Below are 27,085 nucleotides of genomic sequence, written 5' to 3'. Positions count from 1 at the left end.
GTCATCCTGACTGCCGGTGCAGGAGTTCGTGGTCCTCCCTGTCAGCAGACTTCAGGGAAGCCATGCTCATTAGAGCCGAAGCTTACTACACCTGAACAGTGTTGTCAAGGGGAAATATGAGAGAACCAATGTGGGGGATTGTGGTAGCCTGAATAATGTCCCCCCTAAAGATGTCTGTGTTCCAGTCTGTGAAGTCTAGTGAAGCTGAACAAATCTTTCTTCAAGGAAAACACAGTGGTGTCTGTCCCATAACCTTTGGCCATGGTGAGTGGGAAACTTGGAGGAAGTTCATTGCTAATATGTCTCCATGGTTGGCTGAAAATCATAATTTTTCTTACCTTTGCCCATGCATCACATGTTGGGTAGAGAGATATGCTTAGTAGAGCTTCTGAGGGGGGGTTTTGTCATTGTTTTGGAGGGTACAAAATATTCACTAATTAATACCTACCTCTCCCTACTCTCCCCAAACAGAACAAAACACATATAGACTTCCAGGCCCCATTCCTAGAGATTGAGATTCATTAGGTCTGGGGTAGTTGCCTAGAACACTGGCTTTTGGAAGAAGATATGCCAGGTGGTTGTGGTATAGCCTCTAGACCAGCCAGCATTTGGGACCTCTCGCCTACCTGTACCATTTGTAATTTTTTATGAAACAAAGCTTGGATTGGGGTAGATGACTTGATTTGATCTTAAATCAAATTGCTAGCTTTGTGGGAGGACAAAACAAGAAAACAATACCTGCATTTTAGAGGCTCATAATCTAGTTAAAAGGCATAGATAGGCATCGTAGAATTAAAGAATCTAAGAAAGTATTGTGGGTAAGGGGTGCGTACAGGTCCTTTACAGGATGAATAGGATTTCTGGTGGAGTGGGGCGCAAAGAAAAGGCTATATACGTAGTGAGCAATGAGGGATTTGTATTTGGAAACTACCAAATGTAGAAATGTTGAAAGACTAGTGTAATAGCAGCTGTGATCCACATCAACCTAGGTTAATTGTTAAAATTTTGCCACATTTGCTCATTTGCTTTCTTTCTATACACATCCTCCTTTTATTCTTGCTATATCTTTTGAAAGTAAGTTGCTGACCTCATATCACTTCACCCTAATGTTTAAGCATGCAGTATCCAAAAAGAACATGCGTCTGCATAGCACAATATCATGAAAATAGTTAGAAAACAATAATTTCAGTCCATTCTCAAATTTTCCCAGTGGTCCTCAAGATCTAGTCCAGGTTTACACATTTCACTTGGTTATCTATTTATTTATTTTTGTGTTTTTGCTGTTTCTTGGGCTGCTCCCGTGGCATATGGAGGTTCCCAGGCTAGGGGTCGAATCGGAGCTACAGCTGCCAGCCTACACCACAGCCACAGAAACGCCAGATCTAAGCCTTGTCTGCGACCCACACCACAGCTCACGGCAACACTGGATCCTTAACCCACTGAGCAAGGCCAGGGATCGAACCCCGCAACCTCATGGTTCCTAGTCAGATTCCTTAACCACTGAGCCATGATGGGAACTCGGGTTATCTCTTAATTTAAAATGGTCTCCTTTTCTCCCCCATGACATTTTTTAATTGAAAGTTTTACTGAGATAAATGTAGATTCATGCAAACTTAAGAAATAATACAGAGAGGTCCTTTGTATACTTTGCCAGCGTCTCCAAATAACACTTTACAAAATTATTATACTACTACAACTAGCATATTAACACGGATACGACCCACCAATCTTGTTCAGTCTTCCCCGCTTTTACTTGTTGCACTCATGTGTGTATCTGTGTGTGTACATTAAGTAATATACAGTTTTATCAATTGTGTGGGCTTGTGTATCTACTACCATAGGCCAGATGCTGAACAAGTCCAAAAACTGTAAGAATCTCTCATATTGCCCTTTTATAAAAACACTTAACCCACTTCCCACACCCCCACCCTCCACCCCAACTCTAAGCCTGGGCAATCGCTCATCTGTCTTCCGTTTCTAAAATTTTGTAATTTCAATAATGTTATGAGTTGAATCATACAGTATGTAATCTTTGGGGAATAGCTTTTTTCTGCTTGGCGTACTCCCTGGAGATTCATCCAAGTTATATGGCCAATATAATTCATTCCTTTTTATTGCTAAGTCATATTTCAGATATGTATGTACTGAAGTTTAACCATTTACTTATTGAAAGACATCTGAGCTGATTGCACTTTTTGACCATTATGAATAAAGCTGCTGTGAACATTTGTGTACAGGTTTTTGAGTGGATGTGAGTTTTCACTTCTCTGGGATAAACATCCAGGAGTACAGTTGCTGGGTTGTATGGTAGTGACATGTTTAGTTTTTTAAGAAATCGCCAAACTCTTTTCTAGAGTGGCTGTGTCAGTCTACATTCCTTCATGACATTTGTGGTTTTGTGTGTGTGTGTGTGTGTGTGTGTAAAGAATTGAAACCAGTTTTTAAAATAATGTCCCACTTACACTTTTTTTTTTAGGGCCGCACTGGATGCATATGGAAGTTCCCAACATTTTTTTATGTGTTTGATTTTTTTTCCCCTAAAAGTATCCTTCAGTTTGTTTCTTTATCTCCTGTATTTCCTGTAAACTGGAGGTTAGTTCTAGAGGTTTAATTGAACTTAGATTTTTGTTGTTGTTGCATCACATGAACCCTAAGGAAGTCAGAGTGTGCTGGTGGACAGCAAGTCTCTTTGCACAGTGATTTAACGCCACACAGCACAGACCTGAAATGACAACAAACATGGGTCAAGGGCTTTGGGTTATTGTGCCATGCACTCTGCAGAGTAAAAGGTAAGGATCAGATTCCTGCCCCCAAATAACTCTAACTTTTGAAATTAACAACTAATTCTCATAGTGTGAACTCACTAATAAGGATATGCCACGTAGAAGGCTGGAGGTGGCAGTTAATTCTGCTTAGGGGGTATGTGCAGGGCTTTATAAGATGTGATTCAAGACTGAACTTTGAAGTGGCCTTGGAGTAAAAGAAAAATAGATTCCAAGAATTCCCCTTGTGGCTCAGTGGGTTAAGAACCTGACCAGTATCCACAAGGATGCTGGTTCAATCCCTGACCTTGTTCGGTGGGTTAAGGATCTGGCATTGCCGTAGGTTGCGGTGTAGGTCACAGATACTGCTTGGATCTCCTGTTGCTGTGGCTGTGGTGTAGGCCAGCAGGTGCAGCTCCAATTTGACCCCTAACCTGGGAATTTCCATGTGTGGCCCTAAAAAGAAAAAAAAAAAAAGATTCCATACACAAGAGCCGTAAGTAATGATCCTGAGGTGGCTGTGGCATTTTGGAGTCCCTTAGTTTCCTTATTAAGGAATTAAAATTTTGTGGCCAATAAAACTAAGTTTCTGATCTTGTATATTTTAAAGGGTAAATTCTGTTAACACTGGGGCAGTGGAGAAGGTGGATTGAGAGCAGGCCAGGATACCCATAAGTAAACCCCTTGCACTTATCTGTGTGTGAGATGTTCTATACAAGGTGCCATAAAGAGAAAAAAAACAGGGTTTCAATATTTAAGCTTAGAATTCAAAAATGTGTCTGGGAGTTCCCATCGTGGCACAGCGGAAATGAATCTGACTAGGGGCCATTGGGTTATGGGTTCCGTCCCTGGCCTTCCTCAGTAGGTTGAGGATCCGGCGTTGCGGAGAGCTGTGGTGTAGGTCGCAGACACGGCTCAGATCCTGTGTTGCTGTGGCTGTGGTGCAGGCTGGTGGCTACAGCTCCGACTGAACCCCCAGACCCCTAGCCTGGGAACCTCCATAAGCCACGAGTGCAGCCCTAAAAAGCGAAAAAAAGACAAAAAATAAAAATTTTTAAAAAGTGTCAAGTTTTAAGATTTTTGTGGATATGACATCACTACGTTAAAGATGTATGGAACATACTAGAGGTCTGGGAGGGAAGATGAATATTAACGTGCTGTGTCATAAGTCAATGGGACAGTTGAGTAAAGATGTCCAAGTAGACCGATGGATAAACAGCATCTGGAGCTCCGGAGAGCCTAAGGAGTTTATGGAGAAGAGGGCTTATGATGGGTTAAGAGGGAGGCAAGATAATGAACCAAAGCATTTAATCACCATACGGAGAGGCTTTGCTCCCCACCAGCTTGCCCTGACTATCATCATCTAAAGGAGCCTGAAATGGCCTGGGCAGGTGCTTGCAGCTAACCCCCCAGGATCACTAAACTAGCAGCCCTGGGCAGGAGCAGGAGCTGGGCGTGCGCAGGAAAAGCCGGGGAAAGGCGGGGAGACGGCTGAGCGTGCGCAGTAGCAGGGCGGCGGTTAGGCTTAGACCTGCCCAGCGGAGGATGGAGGGATAGAGCCCGTCCAAGAGATGGCTAAGGTTTCCAACACGACAGATAATCGCAACGGGCGGGTCCATTCCCGGCACATAGACCCCATAGTCCAGAAGATTCCCCATACTAACCTGGAAAACGTGCAATCCAGAGGGTTCTCTGCGGCAGCTCGCAACTTCCAGGAGCATGGCAAGACCTCGAATCTGCCCAAGGAAGAGGCCAAGGAGGGCACTGGGCAACGGCTGCTGAACGTGAGTAGGGGCCTGGCAGGCGGAGGCTGTCCCTTACCTGACCATCTAAAGGCTCGAGAAGGACAGAGGGGGTCAGTGCAAGCAGGTGGGAGGGAGGGAAACCTGCTCTAGTTTGGAAGATGGTAACCTGAAGAAGAGTTTTCCCTTGGTACCCTGACAGTTAATTTGTCAGAGCCCTGTTTTATGAACGGTTGAGGGGAGGCAATAATTACCACTTACCTTAGAGGGTTGTCTGAAAAGCTAAAGATGGTATTGATATAAAGTACTTAAAGTGAAAGTAAAATTAATAAGTGTTAGCTGCTGTCATCTCATCGGGATTTCACTTACATGGTTAAAGGGCTCAACTCCAGATGTTAGTTTCTGCTGTTTTCAATTCCTGAGGTTCTTATAGATGAACCTGTGGGAGCAAATTTGCTTCATATCCGCAAAGTGAATTATCGGCCTCCTGTTCTTTTTCTTTCCTTTTTCTTTTCTTTTCCTTTTCTCTTCTCTTTTCTTCTCTTCTTTGGCTGCATCCACAGGCATATGGAAGTTCTGGGCTAGATGTCCCGCAGACTAGCGGGCCACGGATATAATTGGAGCCGCAGCTGCTCCCTAGTAGATCACAGCTGCCTAAACTGCTAGATCCTTAACCCGCTGCCTACCCCACACTGGGAACTCCTGGCCTCCTGTTCTTAATTAGGTAAATTTACATTTGAAATGTGAGAAACTTTTGAGTTTAATGGTTTAGCGGTTCTGCCAGAAGATAGAGGAAATGCAAAAGGGGAAACAAATTGAAACTTCCTTTCTCAAAATTTGTTAGAGAATTATTAGGAAATGTTACATTCTCTCTACTGGTTTTAAATTATCAAAAAATACTACAGTATTTATTAGGAAACAAGTGATACACAAAAAGATGATGTCCTTTTCTGCAAAATTAAGGATTTTATTACTTGATGTCTAAAGTACCCTCTTAATTATAAAAACTTAGAATCATGGCTCTTCATTATGATAAATTGAGAGCATATTAGCTTCAGGATAAGACAAGGAAAAATTGCAAAAGTTTTGTTAAGAGAGATATATTTGAAATCTAGGCGACAGGAGGGGTTTGTCCACTCATGGAATTTGAACTTTTATTCTGTAAAATGGTGGTTTCCAGTTTTTTTGAGTATGAGGGTCCCTATATTTTTTTTCTTTTTAGGGCTGTACCCACGGCATATGGAAGTTCTGGTCTACACCACAGACACAGTACTGTGGGATCCAAGCTACACCACAGCCCACGGCAACACTGGATCCTTAACCCACTGAGCAAGGCCAGGGAGCTAGCTCACATCCTCATGGATACTAGCTGGATTCATTTCCGACATGCCACACAGGAACTCTGAGGATCGCTTTCCACTGTAAAAAAAAAGTCTCCCACAATAAGAGTAGCTGGCTCTTTACTGTCTACTGACTGGGGAAATCTATAATAATAAAAAAAGCCACCATGTGGCAGTGTTGTTAGCGGAATTTGCTTATAGATAAAATAGCATCTATATACAGTCGAAAAAGAGTAGTAGGTATAGTTTTTGAATTTGGTAGAATTCCCTGTGAAACCACCTGGGCCTGTTGCTTCTTTGTGGTGATAGCTCATTGCTAACTTTCTTTATTTCTTTTATGTAAAGTGGTCTGTTTAAGCTGTTTATTACTAACAGGACCAATTTTGTTAAATTTTATTTATTTAGGAAATTATACATTTCATTTCAGTTTTAAGATATATTTGCAGGTCTGCACATTAGTCTTCCATGATTTTTTAAACATCTTGTCATTTCTTATTTGTGTTTTATCCCCGATATTAAGTTAGCTAGTGATTTGTACATTTTTTTGGCTCTATAGATCAATTTGGGAATTGATATTTTTTAAATAGTATTGAGTCTTTCCATCCATGAGCATGGAATGTTTTCCATTCATTCAGATCTTTAATTTCACTTAAGAATGTTTTGCAGTTTTCAGTTTCCAGTCTTAAATTTCTTCTGTGAAATTAGAATGTTTTGCAGTTTTCAGTTTCCAGTCTTAAATTTCTTCTGTGAAATTTCTAGTATTTTATCATTTTGATGCTATTTCTAATGTAATTGTTTTCTTAGCTTCATTTCCATATTTTTCATTGATATTATATAAAAAGGCAATTGATTTTTATATTTTGTACTTGTATCCTGAGACCTTGCTGAATTCATTTATTAGTTCTAGTGGTTCCTTCCTTCCTTCCTTTCTTCTTTTTTTGGTGGGTTTCTTAGGAATTTCTATAAACAGTGTTATCTGCAAATAGAGACAGTTTACTGCTTTCTTTCAAAGATGAATAATTTATATTTCTTTTTCTTGTCCAGTTGCACTGGATAGAACCTTTAGTATAAAGATGATTAAACATAGTGAGACTGAACAGTCTTGCCTTACCAATCTTAAGGGGAAAGCATTCAGTCTTTCACCATTGAGTATGATGTTGAAGAAGTTCTCATCTATTCCTAGTCTGTTCAGTGTTGTTTTTTTTTTAATTAATTAATTAAATTTTTTTTTAGGGCCACACTTGCAGCATATGGAGGTTCCCAGGCTAGGGGTCGAATCAGAACTGTAGCTGCCAGTCTACGCCATGGCCACAGCAACAGGAGATCCGAGCCACATCTGCCACCTACACCACAGTTCACGGCAACACCAGATCCTTAACCCACAGAGCAAGGCCAGGGTTTGAACCTGCATCCTCATGGATGCTAGTCAGCTTTCGTTTCTGCTGAGCCATGATGGGAACTCCCAGAGTGTTTATTAAGAATTCATTTTGAATTTTATCAAATGCATTTTCTGCATCTAGTGAAATAATCTTGTGATTTTTTTTGTCCTTTATTGTATGTTTTATTAATATGGCTTTTTACATTAATTTTATTATATTGATTTCAGTTGGAAAAATCACACATTGTCATGATAAAGCGTCCTTTTCAACATGTTTTGGTTTAATAATTTACTAATTACTGGTTTACTAATATTTTGTGGAGGATTTTTACCTCTGTTATTCATGAGGGATTATGATTTGCTGTTTTCTCATTTTGTGATGTCTGCCTGGCTTTGGTCTTAATGTAATACTGACCTCATAGAATAACTTGAGAAGTGTTCCTTCCTCTTTTTAAAAAAAATTTTTTTTAATTTTTCCTAAAAACGTTTGTGAAGGATTGTTGTTATTTCTTCTTTAAATATTTGATAGGAATCACCAGGGATACAATCGGGGCCTTGGTATTTTGGTTTTGGTTTTGGGTTTTTTTTTTTTTTTTTTTGGTAGGAAGAGCTTTAATTACGAGTGCTAGGAATAGGAGCACCCTAGGAAAAGGTAAGGATGTAAGCTGGTGGGTTTTCATAGAAAACAGTGGAATGTGGGAAAGTGGTCCAGAAAGGTCATTGGGGAAGAAGTGCAGAGCAATGTGAGTGAATGTACAGACTTTTAAATAAAAGTGGGGCCAGAAGCAATTGAGGCGAAAAGTATAGTGGAGTTAACTGAAATGAAGATTCCTTGCAGATTCAGGAGAAATTCTAGGTGGTGTCAGAGGCTTTGTGAGACTGAGCTTAAGAAGTTTTGTTCAAGGTTCCAATAGAATTTTGGCTGAGTTGTTTTGCTCATGCTGCTTACATAAGGAAGGAAAAGTAAAAAAGGTAATAAAATGAGGGGTTGTTCCATAAAATGCCAAGTTGTTAGGGATAAAGTGAGTATTAGTATTCTGAAGGAGTTTTGTCCCCAATTATGATGTTAATTAAAATGCATATTCAAAGTAGACTACCATAATAAGGTTATTAAAACATTAGAAAGGGAGTTCCCATTGTGGCTTAGCAGGTGAAGAACCCGACATAGTGTCCGTGAAGATGTGGGTTTGATCCCTGGCCTTGCTCAGTGAGTTAAAGATCTGGTGTTACCATAAGCTATGGTGTATGTCCAGATGCAGCCGCAATCCAGCGTTGCTGTGGCTGTGGTGTAGGCCTCTAGCTGCGCTTCAATTCAACCCCTGGCCTGGGAACCATATGATGAAGGGGTGGCCTTATTATATACACATACGCTGTATACACATCAATATTTTCCAACAATAATGATATGGTAAGTGTCTTTCAGTTACCTTAACCTATGAATTAATCACATATAGAAAACACATTAAACCAGTCTGATGCAATAATAACAAAACGATCCAAGATATATAAAACAAATGTTTCAGTACAACTAAAGTATTTGTTTTGTACTTTAAAACAAAATTTTCAACATAAGGACTTACTATATACTCTAAAAATTAAACTAGTGATTCTTGAAAGACACATAGCAACAAAGATTCCTGGGAAATTATTGTTTGTAAATAAGGCCACGTTGATTCAAGTTCAGCAAAGTTTGGGAATAAATATAAATTCTCCTTTTCAGGTTAGATTTTTAACAGGCAGTTTATTCACTGTTTCTCTTGCCTTTTCCCTTCCCTCCCTTTATGTTTAAAATTTTTCAATTAAAATGTCTTATAATTTTTCCTTTCTTTTTAAGTTTTATTGAAGTGTAGTTAATTTATAAGGCTGTGATAATTTCTTCTGTACAGCAAAGTGACCCAGTCATACATATGTACATGACCCTTCTCTCAGATTCTTCTCCAACACAGATCATCACAGAATACTGGGTAGAGCTCTCTGTGCTATACAATGATTGCCATTGGCCAATCATTCCATATACCTCAGTGCGTATATGCCAATCCCAAACCTCCAGTCCATCCCTCCCACCCCCAACCTGTCCCCTTTGGTAACCATGGTAACCATAAGTTTTTCAAAGTCTGAGTCTGTTTTTGTTCTGCTAATAAGTTCATCTGTATCCCTTTTTTTTGGATTCCACATATAGGTGATGTTATGTTTGTCTTTCATTGTCTCACTAACTTCACTTAGTATGATAGTTTCTGGATCCATTCACATTGCCACAGGTGGCTTTATTTCATTCTTTTTTATGGCTGAGTAATATTCCATTGTACCACATCTGCTTTTTTTTTTTGTCTTTTTTTAGGGTGGCATATGGAGGTTCCCAGGCTAGGGGTTGAATTGGAACTGTAGCTGCTGTTCTACAGCACAACCACAGTGCCTCGAGATCTGAGTCATGTCTGCAACCTATACCACAGCTCATGGCAAGGCCAGATCCTTAACCCACTGAGCATGAACCTGCATTCTCATGGATGCTAGTCAGATTCCTTTCCACTGAGCCACATGGGGAACTCCTGTACCACATCTTCTTTATTCATTCCTCTGTTGATGGATATTTAGGTTGCTTTCATGTCTTGGTTATTGTAAATACTGCTTCAGTGAACATTGGGGTACATGTTTCTTTTTGAATTATGGTTTTCTCTGGATAGATGCCCAGGAGTGAGATTGCTAGATTGTATGGTAGTTCTATTTTTAGTTTTTTGAGGAATCTCCATACTGTTTTCCATACTGGTTGCACCAATGTACATTCCCACCAACAGTGTAAGAGGGTTCCCTTTTCTCCACACCCTCTCCAGCATTTAGAATTTGTAGATTTTTTTTTTTTTGTCTTTTTGCTATTTCTTGAGCCGCTCCCGCGGCATATGGAGGTTCCCAGGCTAGGGGTCGAATCGGAGCTGTGGCCACTGGCCTGCGCCAGAGCCACAGCAACGCAGGATCCGAGCCGCATCTGCAACCTACACCACAGCTCATGGCAATGCCGGATTGTTAACCCACTGAGCAAGGGCAGGGACCGAACCCGCAACCTCATGGTTCCTAGTCGGATTCGTTAACCACTGCGCCACGACGGGAACTCCTATAATTTGTAGATTTTTGATGATGGCCATTCTGGCTGGTGTGAGGTGGTACCTCATAGTTTTGATTTGCATTTCTCTAATAATCAGTGATGCTGAGCACCTTTTCTTGTGTTTTTTTGACCACCCATATGTCTTCTTGGAGAAATATTTATTTATTTATTTTGTCTTTTTTTGTCTTTTCAGGGCTGTACCCATGGCATATGGAGGTTCCCAGGCCAGGGGTCTAATCGAGCTGTAGCCACCAGCCTACGCCACAGCCACAGCAACATGGGATCTGAGCTGCGTCTGCAATCTACACCACAACTCAGGGCAACGCTGGATCCTTAGCCCGCTGAGCGAGGCCAGGGATTGAACCTCATCCTCATGAATGCTAGTCGGGTTCGTTAACCACTGAGCCACAAATGGGAACTCCAAGAAATGTCTATTTAGATCTTTTAGATCTTCTGCCCATTTTTTATTGAGGTTTTTTTTTTTGTATATATATATATATATTGAGCTGCAAAAGGTACTTGTACATTTGGGAGATTAATCCCTTGTCATTTGCTTTATTTGCAAATATTTTCTCCCATTCTGGGTTTTTGTTTTGTTTTGTTTTGTTTATGGTTTCCTTTGTTGTGCAAAAACCTTTGAGTTCAATTAGGTCCCATTTGTTTATTTTTGTTTTTATTGTCATTACTCTAGGAAGGGGATCTGGGAAGGTATTACTGCAGTTTATGTCAGAGAGTGATTGGCCTATGTTTTCCTCTAAGAGTTTTATAGTATCTAGTTTTACATTTAGGTCTTTAATCCGTTTTGAATTTATTTTTGTGTATGTATGGTGTTAGAGACTGTTCTGATTTCATCCTTTTGCATGTAGCTGACCAGTTTTCCCAGCACCACTTGCTGAAGAGACTGTCTTTAAAGGCAAACCATTACATGTGGTGATCAGAGTGTGGGTCAAATATAAACCTACAAATATCGGCTAGTGAAGTTACTCTGGAGAAAAGCACACAACTTAAAACCAAATGCCATCTGTTCATTTCTCCCCTCCAGTGTACCTACTATTCCAATGGATTAAAATCCAGTTCTTTCAGTGGCTGATAGCTGGAGGGATATTTGAATAATTTGCAAGCAGAATAACTGCCATTTGTGGAATACAAGACCGATTAAGATCGGAATGTGGCAATGACCCTCATTTTTAGTTAGCAAGAACTCATTGTTCATGCTATTATGTAATTCTCTCCTGTCTCATGATTCCTGTAATGATTTTATATTTAATTTTATACATTTTGTTTCTCCACGAACTTATTGATAAACCTAGGGCAGGGATGAGTTTGCAAGTCATAGAATATATATTTATTTTAAAATACATAATACCTGATACTAGATACTCATAAAATGTTTGTTGAATGGAGGTAGTCTTTTATCTAATTATATTCTTCTTTGCCTTCTAAAATCTTGAATTAACTTTCTTACATTGCAGATGCTGAGAAAAACTCTTAAAGGGTCTGAAAGGAAAGAAATAGGAGTAACACCTGACGCATCAACTTTGGTGCCGTTTGGGGATGTGGTATGTACGACTGAGCCTCAGTAAACCTGTACAGATCACGTCTTACGTCACGTGAAGACTCTGTAATGTTTACTATTTGGAATCAGAATGTATGTGTAGGAGTTCCCGTCGTGGCGCAGTGGTTAACGAATCCGACTAGGAACCACGAGGTTGCGGGTTCGGTCCCTGCCCTTGCTCAGTGGGTTAACGATCCGGCGTTGCCGTGAGCTGTGGTGTAGGTTGCAGACGAGGCTCGGATCCCAAGTTGCTGTGGCTCTGGCGTAGGCCGGTGGCTACAGCTCCGATTCAACCCCTAGCCTGGGAACCTCCATATGCCGTGGGAGCGGCCCAAGAAAGAGCAACAACAAAAAGACAAAAAAAAAAAAAAGAATGTATGTGTAGAAAATGGTACCCTGATAAACATATTCATGAATTTTTCATTTTCGTGAGTCAGAAAAGCATTCTAATAACCACTGAAATTTTGGAAAACATCCTGAGTCACAGGAAAAAAAAAAAAGTGTTTTCCATACTAGAGATTCTCAGACTCGAGTTACATCAGAATTACCTGGGATACTTTTTAAAAACATTGATTCTTGGGCTCCACTTAAGATCTGCTAACTTAGAAACTGAGGATGGAGCTTAGGAACCAGTATTTTATTGACCTCTTCAGGTGATTATATGTATTGTCAGATTAGGAACCTATTAGTGGAAATGGGTTCTCTTCCTCCTCTCCCTCATCCAAAACAGAAAACCACAGAAACAAAAGCAAACATACTCATCAATCATATGCATACACACAAACACACAGGTAGGACCTAATATCTAGGCTGAGAACCAGAAAAATCTGTTTTCTCTCTTGGGTGCTATAGACAGAATATAGGCCATGTGTGCTTAGAACTGTCAAATACACTGGTATTCTTTTACAGTGATCTTATTTTCTGAATACTATTAGAAGAGTTAATGGGTGTGAAATGAGAAATAGGGAAGACATATCTTAAAATCAGGCACATAAAGTGCTTTTGTGAGTACCTTTCTCATCTCTTTCCTATTTTAAGTGCATGTTTGAGTGTTTGTAGGGCTGAAGGTGTTGACAGGGCTTTGGGCCACAGGTGGGTCTCAGATTCTGTGGCAACATTTGTTATCTGCAGCTTCTGAACGGTCACCATTATGGTTTTGAGTGTTAAATCTTTTTCTACACTTGAATAGAAATTTAGTCTCTTAATTATATTATATGGATCTCTTTTGTAAAAGTATAAAGAGCTATTGAAGTAAAAAGAGGGTAGTTTTGATGGCTTCATGTTGAGGTACTTGGCAGGCAGGAAGTGATTTAGGACAGAATGTTAATATCTAGAATTATGCAATGCAAAATTGTAGTTATTATTTCCCTGTTTTACTCTCCTCTGTGCACCCAAGTTTAAACAATGATTTATGGAAATACCATTTTAAAGCTCACCTCGATTAGAACCTTTCCTTTCACATAGCAGTTCATACCTGTCTCCCTAAGAAGCAGACCACATTATTTTCTTCAATAGAATTTCATCATTCGGGTACAGTAGTCTTTTAATTAAATACTGAGCACTAACTTCCTTTTCTGCCTTGTTCTAAAACCAGATCTTTAAAATTATGTACATTACATTTAAAACTACTATGGGGCATTGTTTCCACAAATAGTTAATAATGTTGCTGTCGTTTTTGCTTGGTTTATGAGACCAAACATGGCCAAATTAAGACCAAATGGCTTATATTTGGCTACTACTGAATATTAGTATCCAGATATTCCAGGATTAATATTGTACTTGATGTTATACACAAGGTGCAGTTTTCTTTAATATTGGAAACACTTTGTACGGAGAGAATGACTGTTTCATAGCTCTTGGCATATTATAGCCGGTGAAAGTTAAATAAATAAAGTGGTTTTAGGATACTGGATAAAAATATTATCTGAAGCAAGGCATATTTCTCATTACATGCGAGATGCTATATTTTATCACTTCTCACCTAATATAAAACAAAAATGATTCAAAGAGTGACAGTTGGATTGAAGCTGGCAAGTGAAACAAGTTTTTGCTTTGTGTTCTTATTTGATTTAGGTTTATTTTGAAACAATCTTGCCTATGTTCTTCTGCAGTTCTGCTTTCTGGTATTTTCTATAGCTAGATATTTCTAATAAGAAAAAATATTTCTTTCTTTCTTCTTTCTTTCTTTCTTTCTTTCTTTTTTTTTTTTTTTTTTTGTCTTTTTAGAGCCGCACCCATGCCATAAGGAAGTTCCCAGGCTAAGGGTTGAATTGGAGCTGTAGCTGCCAGCCTATGCCATCGCCACAACAACACCAGATCCAAGCTGTATCTGTGACCTAGACCACAGTTCATGGCAACACTGGATCCTTAACCTACTGAACAAGGCCAGGGATTGAACCTGCATCCCCATGGATGCTAGTCAGTTTCATTTCTGCTAAGCCTTGATGGGAACTCTGAAAAAATATTTCTAATGAGAAAAACTAACAAAATGAAACTTTAAAACGTATAGTTTGATGTAGAGTAAATGAAAGAAAAGTTAACTCTTAAAAATTCATTCAGTGTGTTTTTATTTTGATTGTTTTAGGTTGGCTGCCTGGCTATTCATATAAAGAACTGCAAACATTTTACCCCGAAAAGTATCCTTTCTTTAAGAACCATACTATGATCATGTATCACTGTTTCAGTTACATGCTACTGTATCATAAAACACTGCAAGACTCAGTGGCTTAAACCATTAACCATTTTATTATCAATCACTGTATGTGCCCTCACTCAGTGGTAGTTCTGTTTCACATTATCATGGCTGAGACTGAAGTCATCTGGCAGTTCAGAAGGACTGGACTATCTAAAATGAATCCTTTACAAGTCTGGTGCTTTAGTGAGAATGCCTGAAAGACTGGACTTAGCTGCAATGCTGAAAATAATTCATGAAACTTTCTTTCATCATTTAAATTTTTTTCTGCATTAATTTTTATTTTGAAATATTGCATTAAAGTATTATCTTTTTTTTTTTTGGTCCTTTTAGGGCCCCACCCATGGCATATGAAGGTTCCCAGGCTAGGGGTTGAATTGGACCTGTAGCTGCCAGCTACAGCCACAGCCACAGCCACACTGGGTCCAAGCTGCATCTGCAACCCACACCACAGCTCATGGCAACGCCGGATCCTTAACCTACTGAGTGAGGCCAGGGATCGAACCTGAATCCTCACGGATGCTAGTCAGGTTCGTTTCTGCTGAGCCACGATGGGAACTCCTAAAATATTATCTTGATTGCTCAAGTTTTTGATGTCCCCCTGAATTTTGTACCCTGGCTAGTGCCTCGCTCACCCTGTCCTGTCTCAGCCCTGGTCATGTCCATTGCATGTTAAAGTAGGCACAGGACCAGGCCAGATTAAAGAGCAGAAGAAAATAAACTTTACCTTTTGATGTGAAGAGTGACAAGACTTTTAGCTATCTGTAATCCACTTCAATCATCATGTAAGTTAAAGAAAAAACGTATCTTCTTGAATAATAATACTGATTTGTTTCTAAGTAATAACGATGCTTGTCTTAAACATTGTGTAAAGGATTTATTTTTCTCAGTGCCTTTAAATAAGCTGAATGCTTATTATTAGATTTATCATGGCATAAAACCAGTCTCATTATGAGGACTTGATGTTTCTTTTTTATACAAAGTGAATTACTGAAGAGAATTCTACATAAAGAGAGTTTTGAAGATAATTAAATCATAAAAATTCTTTTAATTCATGGAGTGCTACAAAAGATTAAAAAAAAATACAGACCCATATAGAATAAGCAAAATATATAGAGAAGTAAATTAGAAAGTAGAATGCTGCTTTAAATTTTGTTGTTCTAAAATTAAGAATAAGCTACTCTAAAAGGACATATTTTTTGAATTTCTACATAATTGTTCTTAGGAAAAAATTTTCAAGTATATATTGCAAATATTTAGTCACCTAAAAGATAATATATAGAAAATTTTGTGAAAGAATTATGATGGAAATATGAGGATAAAAATATGAGAAATAATCTAAAGAAGAATCGACCTTCTTTTCCTATTTATGTTGTGCCTACCACTGATGGTAAAATACGAAAGTACTATTTTAAAAGACTTTATTCATTGTTTAATATGCTCTATAATTTCTTTCGTTCTTTATTTGACTGATTCTTAAGTTTTGGCCTGAATTATTTAATGGGTTAACTTTATCATGTGTTATTGTTCAGTGACAGCAAAATATGCTTCCTGAATTGTTTAATGTATTCATTTTATCATGTGTTATTTTTCAACTATAACAAAATTTACTTCCTAAATATCTATGTATTTACAGTCAGTTTACAACTTTACAGTGATTTGTTCATTCGCATCTCTATTAACAATGTGGTGAAATGTACAAAAACTTATAGCTTGCTACCCCCAAATGATGAAAAGAACACTATAATTGCATTTGATGAAGTGAAGTTCTTTTCTGTACAGGTAATGTTAAAGTTCTCTTCTAGAATGAGAATGCATTGTTATAGTTTCAAATTCTAATAATATCTTTTTTTTTTAGGGGATAGGAAAGAAACAAAAGCAATGTTCTTTCATTTGATATTTTACAGTGTTCTATGTCTATATTAAGGGCTATTTGATGTTTTTACAACTTACTGTAAAATGCATAGTCATGATGTTGTTCTTCTCCAAGATCTTGTTGTCAGTGATTCTGAGTGTTCATCACACATGTATGCATTTTTCTTTATATTACTCCTCCCCTCCCGTCTACCCTCTTTCACCTTAACTTAGTCGCTTGGGCTGCTGTAACAAATTACCATAGACTGAGGGGCTCAAACAGCAAACCTTTATTTATCACATTTCTGGAAAGTGGGAAGTTCAAGATCAAGGTGTTGGCAGATCTGGTGTCTGATGGGAACCTGCTTCCTGGCTTTCCCATGGCCGTCCTCCTATTGTATAGACATGTCAGAGAGAAAAGAGGGGTTATTTTTCTTGTGTCTCTTATAAGAACACTAATCAGATTCACAAAGGCTCCATTCTCAGAATCTGGTTACCTCCCAAACACTCCCCACTACAGATACCATCCCATTGGGGATTTAGGCTTTAACATATAAATTTTGAGGAGACACATAGCATACCTTTTTTTCCATATCCTTCTCCTCTCTCCTTTCTTCTTGTATAGACTCTATTTGTACATGGATAAACTTATTTAGTCTGAGGACTAAAATCAGGGGACTTGGGTTGATTTCTGTTCTTTGCAGATTACTAATTGTATAACAGGATCAACATGTACCCCCAAGTTCATAGCAGCATTATTTACAACTGCCAAGATAGGGAAGCAACCTAAGTGTCCACACAGATTAATGGGTAAAGAAGTCATGGTATACAAACACACACACACACACACACGCACACACACACACACACAATGGAATACTACTCAGACATAAAAAAGAATGAAATTTTACCATATGCAGCAAAATGAATAGACTTGGAGAGGATTATGTTAAGTGGAATAAGTCAGAGAATGACAAATACTATGATATCACTTATATGTGAAATCTGGAAAAAATATAGCAAACTAGTGAATAAAACAAAAAGAAGCAGATTCACAGATATAGAGAACAAACTAGTGGTTGCCAGTGGGTGAGGGGCAAAATAGGGGTAGGGGATTAAGAGGTACAAACTGTTAGATATAAAATAAGCTACAAGGGTATTTTTTACAACATGGAGAATATAGCAAACAGTTAATAATAACTAAGTGCAGCATAACCTTTAAAAATTGTGAATCACTCTATTGTACACATGTAACATTATTTATCAGCTATACTTCAATTAAAAATAGATAGCATCTAAAAATTTTTTAAAAATCAATAAATAATGAAATAAGCATGTACTTAGTAACATGATTTTATGGTCCCCTCAAACCCCAGAGAAATCCCTTCAAAAGGTAGTTTCTGAGGAGTGGAAATTAGGGAGTGGCTTGGGTAGTGTTCTAAAATTATACCTGGTATCACATTTATAGACATATGGCTGAGTGATGACAGGGAGAGGGTAATGCTATTGAAAGAAGAATCTATTATTTATATTTCCTAAGAGGCATACCATACCACACAGGGCCCCAGGATGCTGGAGGCCAGCTCCGGCGGCCAGGGAGTGTACACTTTCCCAATAGGAGATGGACAGCATCGGCGAATGTACATATGGAGAGAGCCTCTTTGTCCCTTCTTTCAGGGTGCCAGACTGCTCAAATTTTATTGGCATAAGTGGTTGATTATATAGACAGCTTTCCACTACAGATCACATCACAGTGTTAAACGTACATTGGTTAACTATTACATGGTATAGCAGCTATACATCATGTTCTAAGATCTTTATCTTAACTAAACTTAGTGAGTAAAATTTAAGGGCAATTAGGTACAATACATCATGTGGAAAGGAGGAGACTCAGTACAAATCATCCCATGGCCAGCCAGTCTTTACAAGTTGAAGAGGTCACAGACACAAGAATTTGGCATTCGCAAATCTTGTTTTTAGACTGGTGCTTATCTTTAAAGCGTTACGGCAGGGAGGCAGTGTAAGAAAATATAAACCAACTTAACTAGCTATCACTTACTAGCCTTTAAAATCAAGGACAAAACTCACAGCTAGGTTTCTTGGATAATATATGTCTAACTTCTATGAACCTCATTAAAATCCTAACTCTAAAGTTTACTATATAATTAGTTAGTAAATAAACACTATGTTTTAACTAAGCTGGATTTAAATAGGGGAAGTCCTTCAGGATGAAATTCTTATTATATTATTGTTGTAACTTTGTTAAATCACAAATCACCACAGGAAAATAAGAATGGAAAATAAGAATAATAAGCAAATAATCAGGAAAGACTGAGGAAAACTGAATAACAAATAAAACAGGAAAGACTAGGTCACCCGAGAAACAACCCATGTTCTCCAGCGCAAACATGGAAATTGTTTTCCCAGGAAAGCCCCAATTCTTCCCCATCAACATCAAAATGAGAGCTGTGTACCATTCAGGCAGGCTTTTATCCTGTCCAGAGGCCCACCTTCGGCTTGTACCATTCAGGTGAGCTCTCTTCCTTGAGCTCTCTTCTCTTCAAGCTGTGCCCTCAGCTTGTACCATTCAGGCAGGCTTTTATCCTGTCCAGAGGCCCACCTTCGGCTTGTACCATTCAGGTGAGCTCTCTTCCTTGGTTAGGAACCTGCCTTCAGGTTTTTCCGCCATCAGGCAAGGTCCTTTTTTTTGAGTCCCTGCATCTCCTTGGCTCCCTGCACCAGGAGAAGTATTAGGATGATCAGGAGGCAGAGGACAGAAGCAAGGGGAGAGTCTAGACTAAAGCCTTTACTGAAGTTTTCTTGAGAGGCAATTCATTGTGGAGTCAATAGTTTAGAACTGACCGATGTGAATAATTCCAGCAGGCTTTGGGTTGTAGAGATAGTCTCTGGTTGCCTGGCACCTGGCCCTGGGGTGAATAGGGCAAGGGAAATATTGGTGCCATGTGAGAGTTAAGGAGGTGGTTAGGGTATAGATTTGACAAAGGTTAGTTATCCTGCGGAAGATGTGCTACCATTCATTCAAACCCTTTGCTGTCCCTAGGATCTGGCTAGCCCAGGGAGGGAAAGTCTCATTCTGACCAGAAAACTTTTTAAGATATCAAAACATCATAAAATACAGGGGGAGAAAGTTAATACAAGTAGGAGAAAAAAAAGTCATTTCTTTGTAGAACTGTTTGACTTTTCAACTATGTACTAACTTACTAGGATAAAAATTAAATTATACTGTATATACTCTAGGACTTCACTTTGCTAAAAGTTGCAAAATAGATATAGTTTAAAAAAAACTTACAAACAAAAAAATAAAAAGCAATGGCAAATGAATTTAACTTATTTTAATTATTCTGGAAAGCTGTTGAGTAAGTGATGTTAAAATTCCTTTTGAAGAAAGAATAACAGAGGATTTCTGTTCTGGCCTTGCTGGAGTAGGTGATAACTAGATTTACGCTTTGCTCTAAACAACCATAAAACTGAGTAAAATATATGAAAGAACTGTTTTTTGGAATATGATGGAAATAGGAGGGCTACAATCCTTAAGAGAGGGGAAGTGCAAGATGTGAGTTCCACATTTACCATAGCTTTCTATCTGGCATGAATCTGGTTCAAAGAAGTGAAACCTGAGCAGAGAGTGGCAGTCTTGCTGGGTGAAGGAAGCAGAGGCTGAGTAGAGGAAACTGATGAGAATTTGGGGCTGCTGAGGTGGCTTGAATTTGTAAGGCAGAGTCCTAGAGAGGAGGAGGCAGCAGATATGAAGAAGCTCCAGAAAACTGTAGGTCTTCTACTTTGGATCTTGAATGGATCCTAAGGTGTGCACATGCAAGGGGAGTTTGTAGGAGAAATTACAGAGAATTGCTGGAGAGATGAGAACTGAATAGAGATTTCAGAAGTCACAAATTCAGAGTCATTAGAATCTGATGCAGCTAAAGTGGAGAGACCTTGTTGAACATTCACAGTATTTACTTGAGATCCCAGTAAGGCCAGGTCTTAAGAATAAGGACCATGTGCTAAGAGTAAGGGTTAAACACACTAGGACCAAGGACAAGAACTGAAACAGATGCATCCTCAAACTTTGTCATAGGATCAAGATGGTCTGCCAGTAATTGATTGCCTTCCAGAAAAGAATTCACTGGTTCTTAGAGGAAGATTAAAAAAACCCAGAGTCTCTATGATATATTCTTCACAATACCATCATATCATAAACATTACTTATTCATAGGGAAATAAAAACAGACAACAGGGATAAACCTACAGGTGACCCAAATGTTTGAATCTGCCAATCAGAACTTTATAGTAAACTATCATGAATGTGTCAGAGTGGAAAAGGAGGACAAAATGGATGATCACAATGGGAATTTCAAAGAGAACAGAAGCTCAAAAGAACCAGATGGAGATTCTAGATATGAAAAATATAATATTGAAATTAAAAGTTCATTTGAAGAGTTTAAAAGCATTCTGAGCAGAAGAAAAGATCTGTTAACTAGAAGACAAACCAATAGAAATCATTCAAATTGGAGGTCAGTGATTAAAAGATTGAAAAATGGACTATACCAGTGGGCAATATCACTCAGTTTAAACACGTGTAATGACCTCTCAAAAGAAAAGATAAGAAAGTACTTAGAGTATTTAATATTTTAGAGTTTTCTCTGCTAAATGTTTTCCAAGGTTGATGAAAGACATCAATCTGCAGATTCAAGAAACTCAATGAACTTCAAGTGGAGTAAGTACAAAAGTGATCTCACCTAAGTACATCATAATCAAACTGCTAAAAAACAAAAATAAAGAGAAAATCTTAAAAGTAGACAGAGGGAGGGAAAAACACATGACATTAAGGTGAACAACAATAACAGCAGACTTCGCATCAAAAATGGTGGCAGTCAAGTGGCAAGGGAATACCATCTTTTAAGTGCTTAAAAAAAATCAACAGATTTTTTTTTTTATTTTCCCACTGTACAGCAAGGGGATCAAGTTATCCTCACATGTACACATTACAATTACATTTTTTTCCCCATCCTTTGTTCTGTTGCAACATGAGTATCTAGACAAAGTTCTCAATGCTATTCAGCAGGATCTCCTTGTAAATCTATTCTAAGTTGTGTCTGATAAGCCCAAGCTCCCAATCCCTCCCACTCCCTCCCCCTCCCATCAGGCAGCCACAAGTCTTTTCTCCAAGTCCATGAGTTTCTTTTCTGAGCAGATGTTCATTTGTGCTGGATATTAGATTCCAGTTATAAGTGATATCATATGGTATTTGTCTTTGTCTTTCTGGCTCATTTCACTCAGTATGAGATTCTCTAGTTCCATCCATGTTGCTGCAAATGGCATTATGTCATTCTTTTTGATGGCTGAGTAGTATTCCATTGTGTATATATACCACCTCTTCCGAATCCAATCCTCTGTCGATGGACATTTGGGTTGTTTCCATGTCCCGGCTATTGTGAATAGTGTTGCAATGAACATGCGGGTGCATGTGTCTCTTTTAAGTAGAGTTTTGTCTGAATATATGCCCAAGAGTGGGATTGCAGGGTCATATGGAAGTTCTATGTATAGATTTCTAAGGTATCTCCAAACTGTTCTCCATAGTGGCTCTACCAGTTTACATTCCCACCAACAGTGCAGGAGGGTTCCCTTTTCTCCACAGCCCCTCCAGCACTTGTTATTTGTGGACTTATTAATGAGGGCCATTCTGACTGGTGTGAGGTGGTATCTCATGGTAGTTTTGATTTGCATTTCTCTTATAACCAGCGATGTTGAGCATTTTTTCATGTGTTTACTGGCCATCTGTATATCTTCTTTGGAGAACAGTCTATTCAGGTCTTTTGCCCATTTTTCCATTGATTGATTGTCTTTTTTGCTGTTGGGTTGTATAAGTTGTTTATATATTCTAGAGATTAAGCCCTTGTCGGTTGCATCATTTGAAACTATTTTCTCCCATTCTGTAAGTTGTCTTTTTGTTTTCTTTTGGGTTTCCTTTGCTGTGCAAAAGCTTTTCAGTTTGATTAGGTCCCACTGGTTTATTTTTGCTCTAATTTCTATTGCTTTGGGAGACTGACCTGAGAAAATATTCATGATGTTGATGTCAGAGAGTGTTTTGCCTATATTTTCTTCTAGGAGTTTGATGGTGTCCTGTCTTATATTTAAGTCTTTCAGCCATTTGGAGTTTATTTTTGTGCATGGTGTGAGGGTGTGTTCTAGTTTCATTGCTTTGTATGCAGCTGTCCAGGTTTCCCAGCAATGCTTGCTGAATAGACTTTCTTTTTCCCATTTGATGTTCTTGCCTCCCTTGTCAAAGATTACTTGACCATAGGTGTCAGGGTTTATTTCCGGATTCTCTATTCTGTTCCATTGGTCTGTCTGTCTGTTTTGATACCAGTACCACACTGTTTTGATGACTGGCTTTGTAGTATTTCTTGAAGTCTGGGAGAGTTATGCCTCCTGCTTGGTTTTTGTTTCTCAGGATTGCTTTGGTGATTCTGGGTCTTTTGTGGTTCCATATAAATGTTTGGATTGTTTGTTCTAGTTCTGTGAAAAAATGTCATAGGTAATTTGATAGGGATTGCATTGAATCTGTAGATTGCTTTGGGTAGTATGACCATTTTTCCAATATTGACTTTTCCAATCCAGGAACATGGAATATCTTTCCATTTCTTTACATCTTCTTTGATTTCTTTGATTAAAGTTTTATAGTTCTCGGCATATAGGTCCTTTACCTCCTTGGTCAGGTGTATTCCAAGGTATTTGATTTTGTGAGGTGCAATTTTAGAAGGTATCGTATTTTTGTATTCCTTTTCTAATATTTCATTGCTAGTATACAGAAATGCAACTGACTTCTGAATGTTCATCTTATATCCTGCTACTTTGCTGAATTTATGAATCAGTTCAAGTAGTTTTGGGGTTGAGTCCTTAGGGTTTTCTATGTATAGTATCATGTCGTCTGCATACAGTGACAGTTTGATCTCTTCTCTTCCTATATGGATGCCTTTGATTTCTTTTGTTTGTCTAATTGCTGTGGCTAGGACTTCCAAAACGATGTTGAAGAGCAGTGGTGAGAGTGGGCATCCCTGTCTTGTTCCAGATTTGAGTGAGAAGGCTTTCAGTTTTTCCCCATTGAGGATTATATTTGCTGTGGGTTTATCATAAATGGCTTTGATTATATTCAGGAATGTTCCCTCTATACCCACTTTGGCGAGGGTCTTGATCGTGAATGGATGTTGGACTTTGTCAAATGCTTTTTCTGCGTCTATTGAGATGATCATATGATTTTTGACTTTTTTTTGGTTAATGTGGTGTATGATGCTGATTGATTTGCGTATGTTGAACCATCCTTGTGAACCTGGGATGAACCCAACCTGGTCATGGTGTATAATTTTTTTGGTATGTTGTTGGATTCGGTTGGCTAAGATTTTGTTGGGAATTTTTGCATCTATATTCATCAATGATATTGGGCGATAGTTTTCTTTTTTGGTGGTATCCCTGTCTGGTTTTGGAATGAGGGTGATGGTGGCATCATAGAATGTCTTTGGGAGTATTCCTTCTTCTTCAACCTTTTGAAAGAGTTTAAGGAGGATGGGCACCAATTCCTCTTTATATGTTTGATAGAATTCACCTGTGGAGCCATCTGGTCCTGGACTTTTATTTGTAGGGAGTGATTTTATGACCTCTTCAATTTCATTTCTAGTGATCAGTCTGTTCAGTTGGTCTGTTTCTACTTGATTCAGTTTTGGCAGGCTGTAAGATTCTAGAAAATTGTCCATTTCTTCCAGACTGTCAAACTTGTTGCCGTATAGTTGTTCATAGTATTCTCTTATGGTTTTTTGTATTTCTGCTGTATCCCTTGTGATTTCTCCTTTTTCATTTATAATTTTGGTTATTTGGGTTCTTTCTCTGCTCTTTTTAGTGACTCTGGCCAGGGGTTTGTCAATTTTGTTTACCTTTTCAAAGAACCAGCTCTTGGTTTTATTAATTTTCTCTATTGTTTTTTGAGTCTCTATTTTATTGATTTCTTCTTTGATCTTTATAATTTCCTTCCTTCTGCTGACTTTAGGCCTTTTTTGTTCTTCTTTTTCTAATTCATTTAGGTGGAGGGTTAAGTTGTCAATTTGGGATCTTTCTTCTTTTTTGAGAAAGGCCTGTATTGCTATAAATTTCCCTCTGAGCACTGCTTTCGCAGCATCCCATAGATTTTGAGCGGTTGTGTCTTCATTATCATTTGTTTCAAGGTAGTTTTTAATTTCCTTCTTGATTTCCTCATTGACCCATTGGTTTTTTAGTAGCATGTTGTTTAGTCTCCATGCAGTAGGTTTTTTCTCTTTCCTTTTCCCATGATTGATTTCTAATTTCATGGCGTTGTGGTCAGAGAAGATACTTGAGAAAATCTCCATGCTCCTAAATTTATTGAGGTTAGCTTTGTGTCCCAATATGTGGTCGATTCTTGAGAATGTTCCGTGAGCATTTGAGAAGAATGTGTATTCTGCTTTTTGTGGATGTAGTGTCCTGAAGATATCAATGAAGTCTAACTTTTCTATTGTTTCCTTTTCTATTGTTGCTTTATTGGTTTTGGTCTAGAGGATCTGTCCATTGATGTGAGGGGGGTATTAAGGTCTCCTACTATAATTGTATTCTCATCAATATCTCCCTTTATGTCTGTTAATATTTGTTGTATGTATCTGGGTGCTCCTATATTTGGGGCATATATGTTGACGATAGTAACATCTTCTCCTTGGATGGATCCCTTAATCATTAAGTAGTGTCCTTCTTTGTCTTTCTTTATGTCTTTTGTTTTAAAGTCTATTTTGTCTGATATGAGTGTTGCAACTCCTGCTTTTCTGTCATGTCTATTGGCGAAGAATATTTTTCCCCATGCTTTCACTTTCAATCCATATGTGTCCTTTGTCCTAAGGTGAGTTTCTTGTAGGCAGCATATTGAAGGTTTTTGCCTTTTTATCCACTCAGCCACTCTGTGTCTTTTGATTGGGGCGTTCAGTCCATTGACATTTAAGGTGATAATTGATAGATGATTATTTATTGCCATTTTGAACCTGTGTGTTCCATCCAGTTGATTCTATGGTTCTCCATTCTTCCTTTCTTTTTTTTTTTTTTGGTTGGATGGTCTTCTGTTATTATCTACTTGAGTATTTTTTTTTCATTTTTTGTGAATGCAATATTTGGTTTTGGCTTGTGGTTGCCCTGTTTTTTAAGTATGCTAACCCCTTCCTATAATTATGTGTTTTAGCCTGATGGTCCTATAGGTTCAAACACTTCATTACTTTATTAAAATTAAAAAGAGAAACATACAAACAAACAAAAAGGGTTATTTATTTCCTAACATCCCTTGCTCACATTTTATGGTTTTGATGACACTTTTTTATTTTTTATTTTTTATTTTATTTTGTTTGAAGCATGTTCATGATTAAATCTGTATGCTGGCTTATTTGAGTGACTGCTCTCTGATTGTGGTTTCCTCAGTCCTAGTTCTTCCTCTTCTTCTTTTTTTTTCTTTTCTTTTTTCTTCCTTTTCCTTTCCTTTCTTTTTGGTTTAGAGAAGCCCTTTCAGTATTTCTTTTAACCTGGGTTTTGTGTTGCTGTATTCTTTTAGTTTTTGTTTGTTGGAAAAATTTTTTATTTCCTCTTCTATTTTAAATGATATTCTTGCTGGATAGAGTATTCTAGGTTGCATATTTTTTCCTTTTAGCACTTTAAATATCTCTTGCCATTCTCTCCTGGCCTGTAGTGTTTCTGTAGAGAAATCAGCTGATAATCTTATGGGGGTTCCCGTGTAGGTAACATTCTGTTTTTCTCTTGCTGCCTTTAGGATCCTCTCTTTATCACTAACTTTTGCCATTTTTATTATGATGTGTCTTGGTGTGGGTCTATTTGGGTTCAGTTTGTTTGGGGCCCTCTGTGCTTCTTGTATCTTGAACTCAGTATCCTTTAGATTTGGGAAGTTTCCAGCAATAATTTCTTCAAATATATTTTCCATTCCCTTATCTTTTTCTACTCCTTCTGGAATTCCTATTATGCATAAATTGGCCCACTTTATATTATCCCATAGGTCTCTTATATTGCTTTCATGTTTTTTCATTTGGTTTTCTGTCTGATTGGGTGATTTCCATTATTCTGTCTTCCATATCACTGATTCATTCTTCTGCGTTATTCATTCTGGTTTTTACTGCCCTTAGTTCAGTTTGCATCTCTGCAAATGAATTCTAGTTTTTCTTGGCTCCTCCTTATATTTTCTAGTTCCTTTCTGAGGGTATCTGCATTACTGTTCATATCTTCTCTTAATTCCTTCAGTATTTTCACTATTTCTCTTTTGAACTCCAGGTCTGTCAGACGGCAGAGATCTGTTTCATTGTTGACTGTTTTAGGTGAGTTCTCCTGTTGGTTTGACTGGGGGTGGTTTCTCAGCTTCTTCATCTTGCTTGTTGTTTTCTTTCTCCTGAGGGAGTTGTACTCTCCGTTATCGGGCAGTGTTTGCCTTGTCACTGCCGTGGAATATTTCCTGAGGGCTGGTGTTGTTGGTCAATCTTTTTTGAGGCAGTGTGGCTTTTCTGGAGTGTTGATGGGGCTAACAGTGTTTCTTTGAAGCAAAGGAGGACTTCCTGAGGGCAGACAGGACTGGGCAGTCCACACCACGATGGTAGCAGATTT

At 38.3% G+C, this 27,085-nt stretch overlaps 1 protein-coding gene across 1 annotated transcript in view; it reads left to right on the top strand.

Moving 5' to 3' along the window:
* Positions 1-4,286: 4,286 nt before the first annotated feature.
* The window catches only part of LOC125123439 (C2 calcium-dependent domain-containing protein 6-like), a 57,736-nt gene continuing 34,937 nt past the window's right edge, over positions 4,287-27,085 (top strand). The window contains exons 1-4 of the mRNA XM_047773238.1: positions 4,287-4,546; positions 11,792-11,878; positions 14,459-14,510; positions 16,203-16,348. Of these exons, the coding sequence (XP_047629194.1) occupies positions 4,334-4,546; positions 11,792-11,878; positions 14,459-14,510; positions 16,203-16,348 (498 nt within the window). The 5' untranslated portion in view covers positions 4,287-4,333. The remainder of the gene's footprint in view (positions 4,547-11,791; positions 11,879-14,458; positions 14,511-16,202; positions 16,349-27,085) is intronic.

Source organism: Phacochoerus africanus, chromosome 3 (assembly GCF_016906955.1).
Source record: "Phacochoerus africanus isolate WHEZ1 chromosome 3, ROS_Pafr_v1, whole genome shotgun sequence".
Lineage (NCBI taxonomy): Eukaryota > Metazoa > Chordata > Mammalia > Artiodactyla > Suidae > Phacochoerus > Phacochoerus africanus.
The sequence above is the reverse complement of the archived record's forward strand: the minus strand, read 5'-3'. Positions and strand labels throughout refer to the sequence as shown.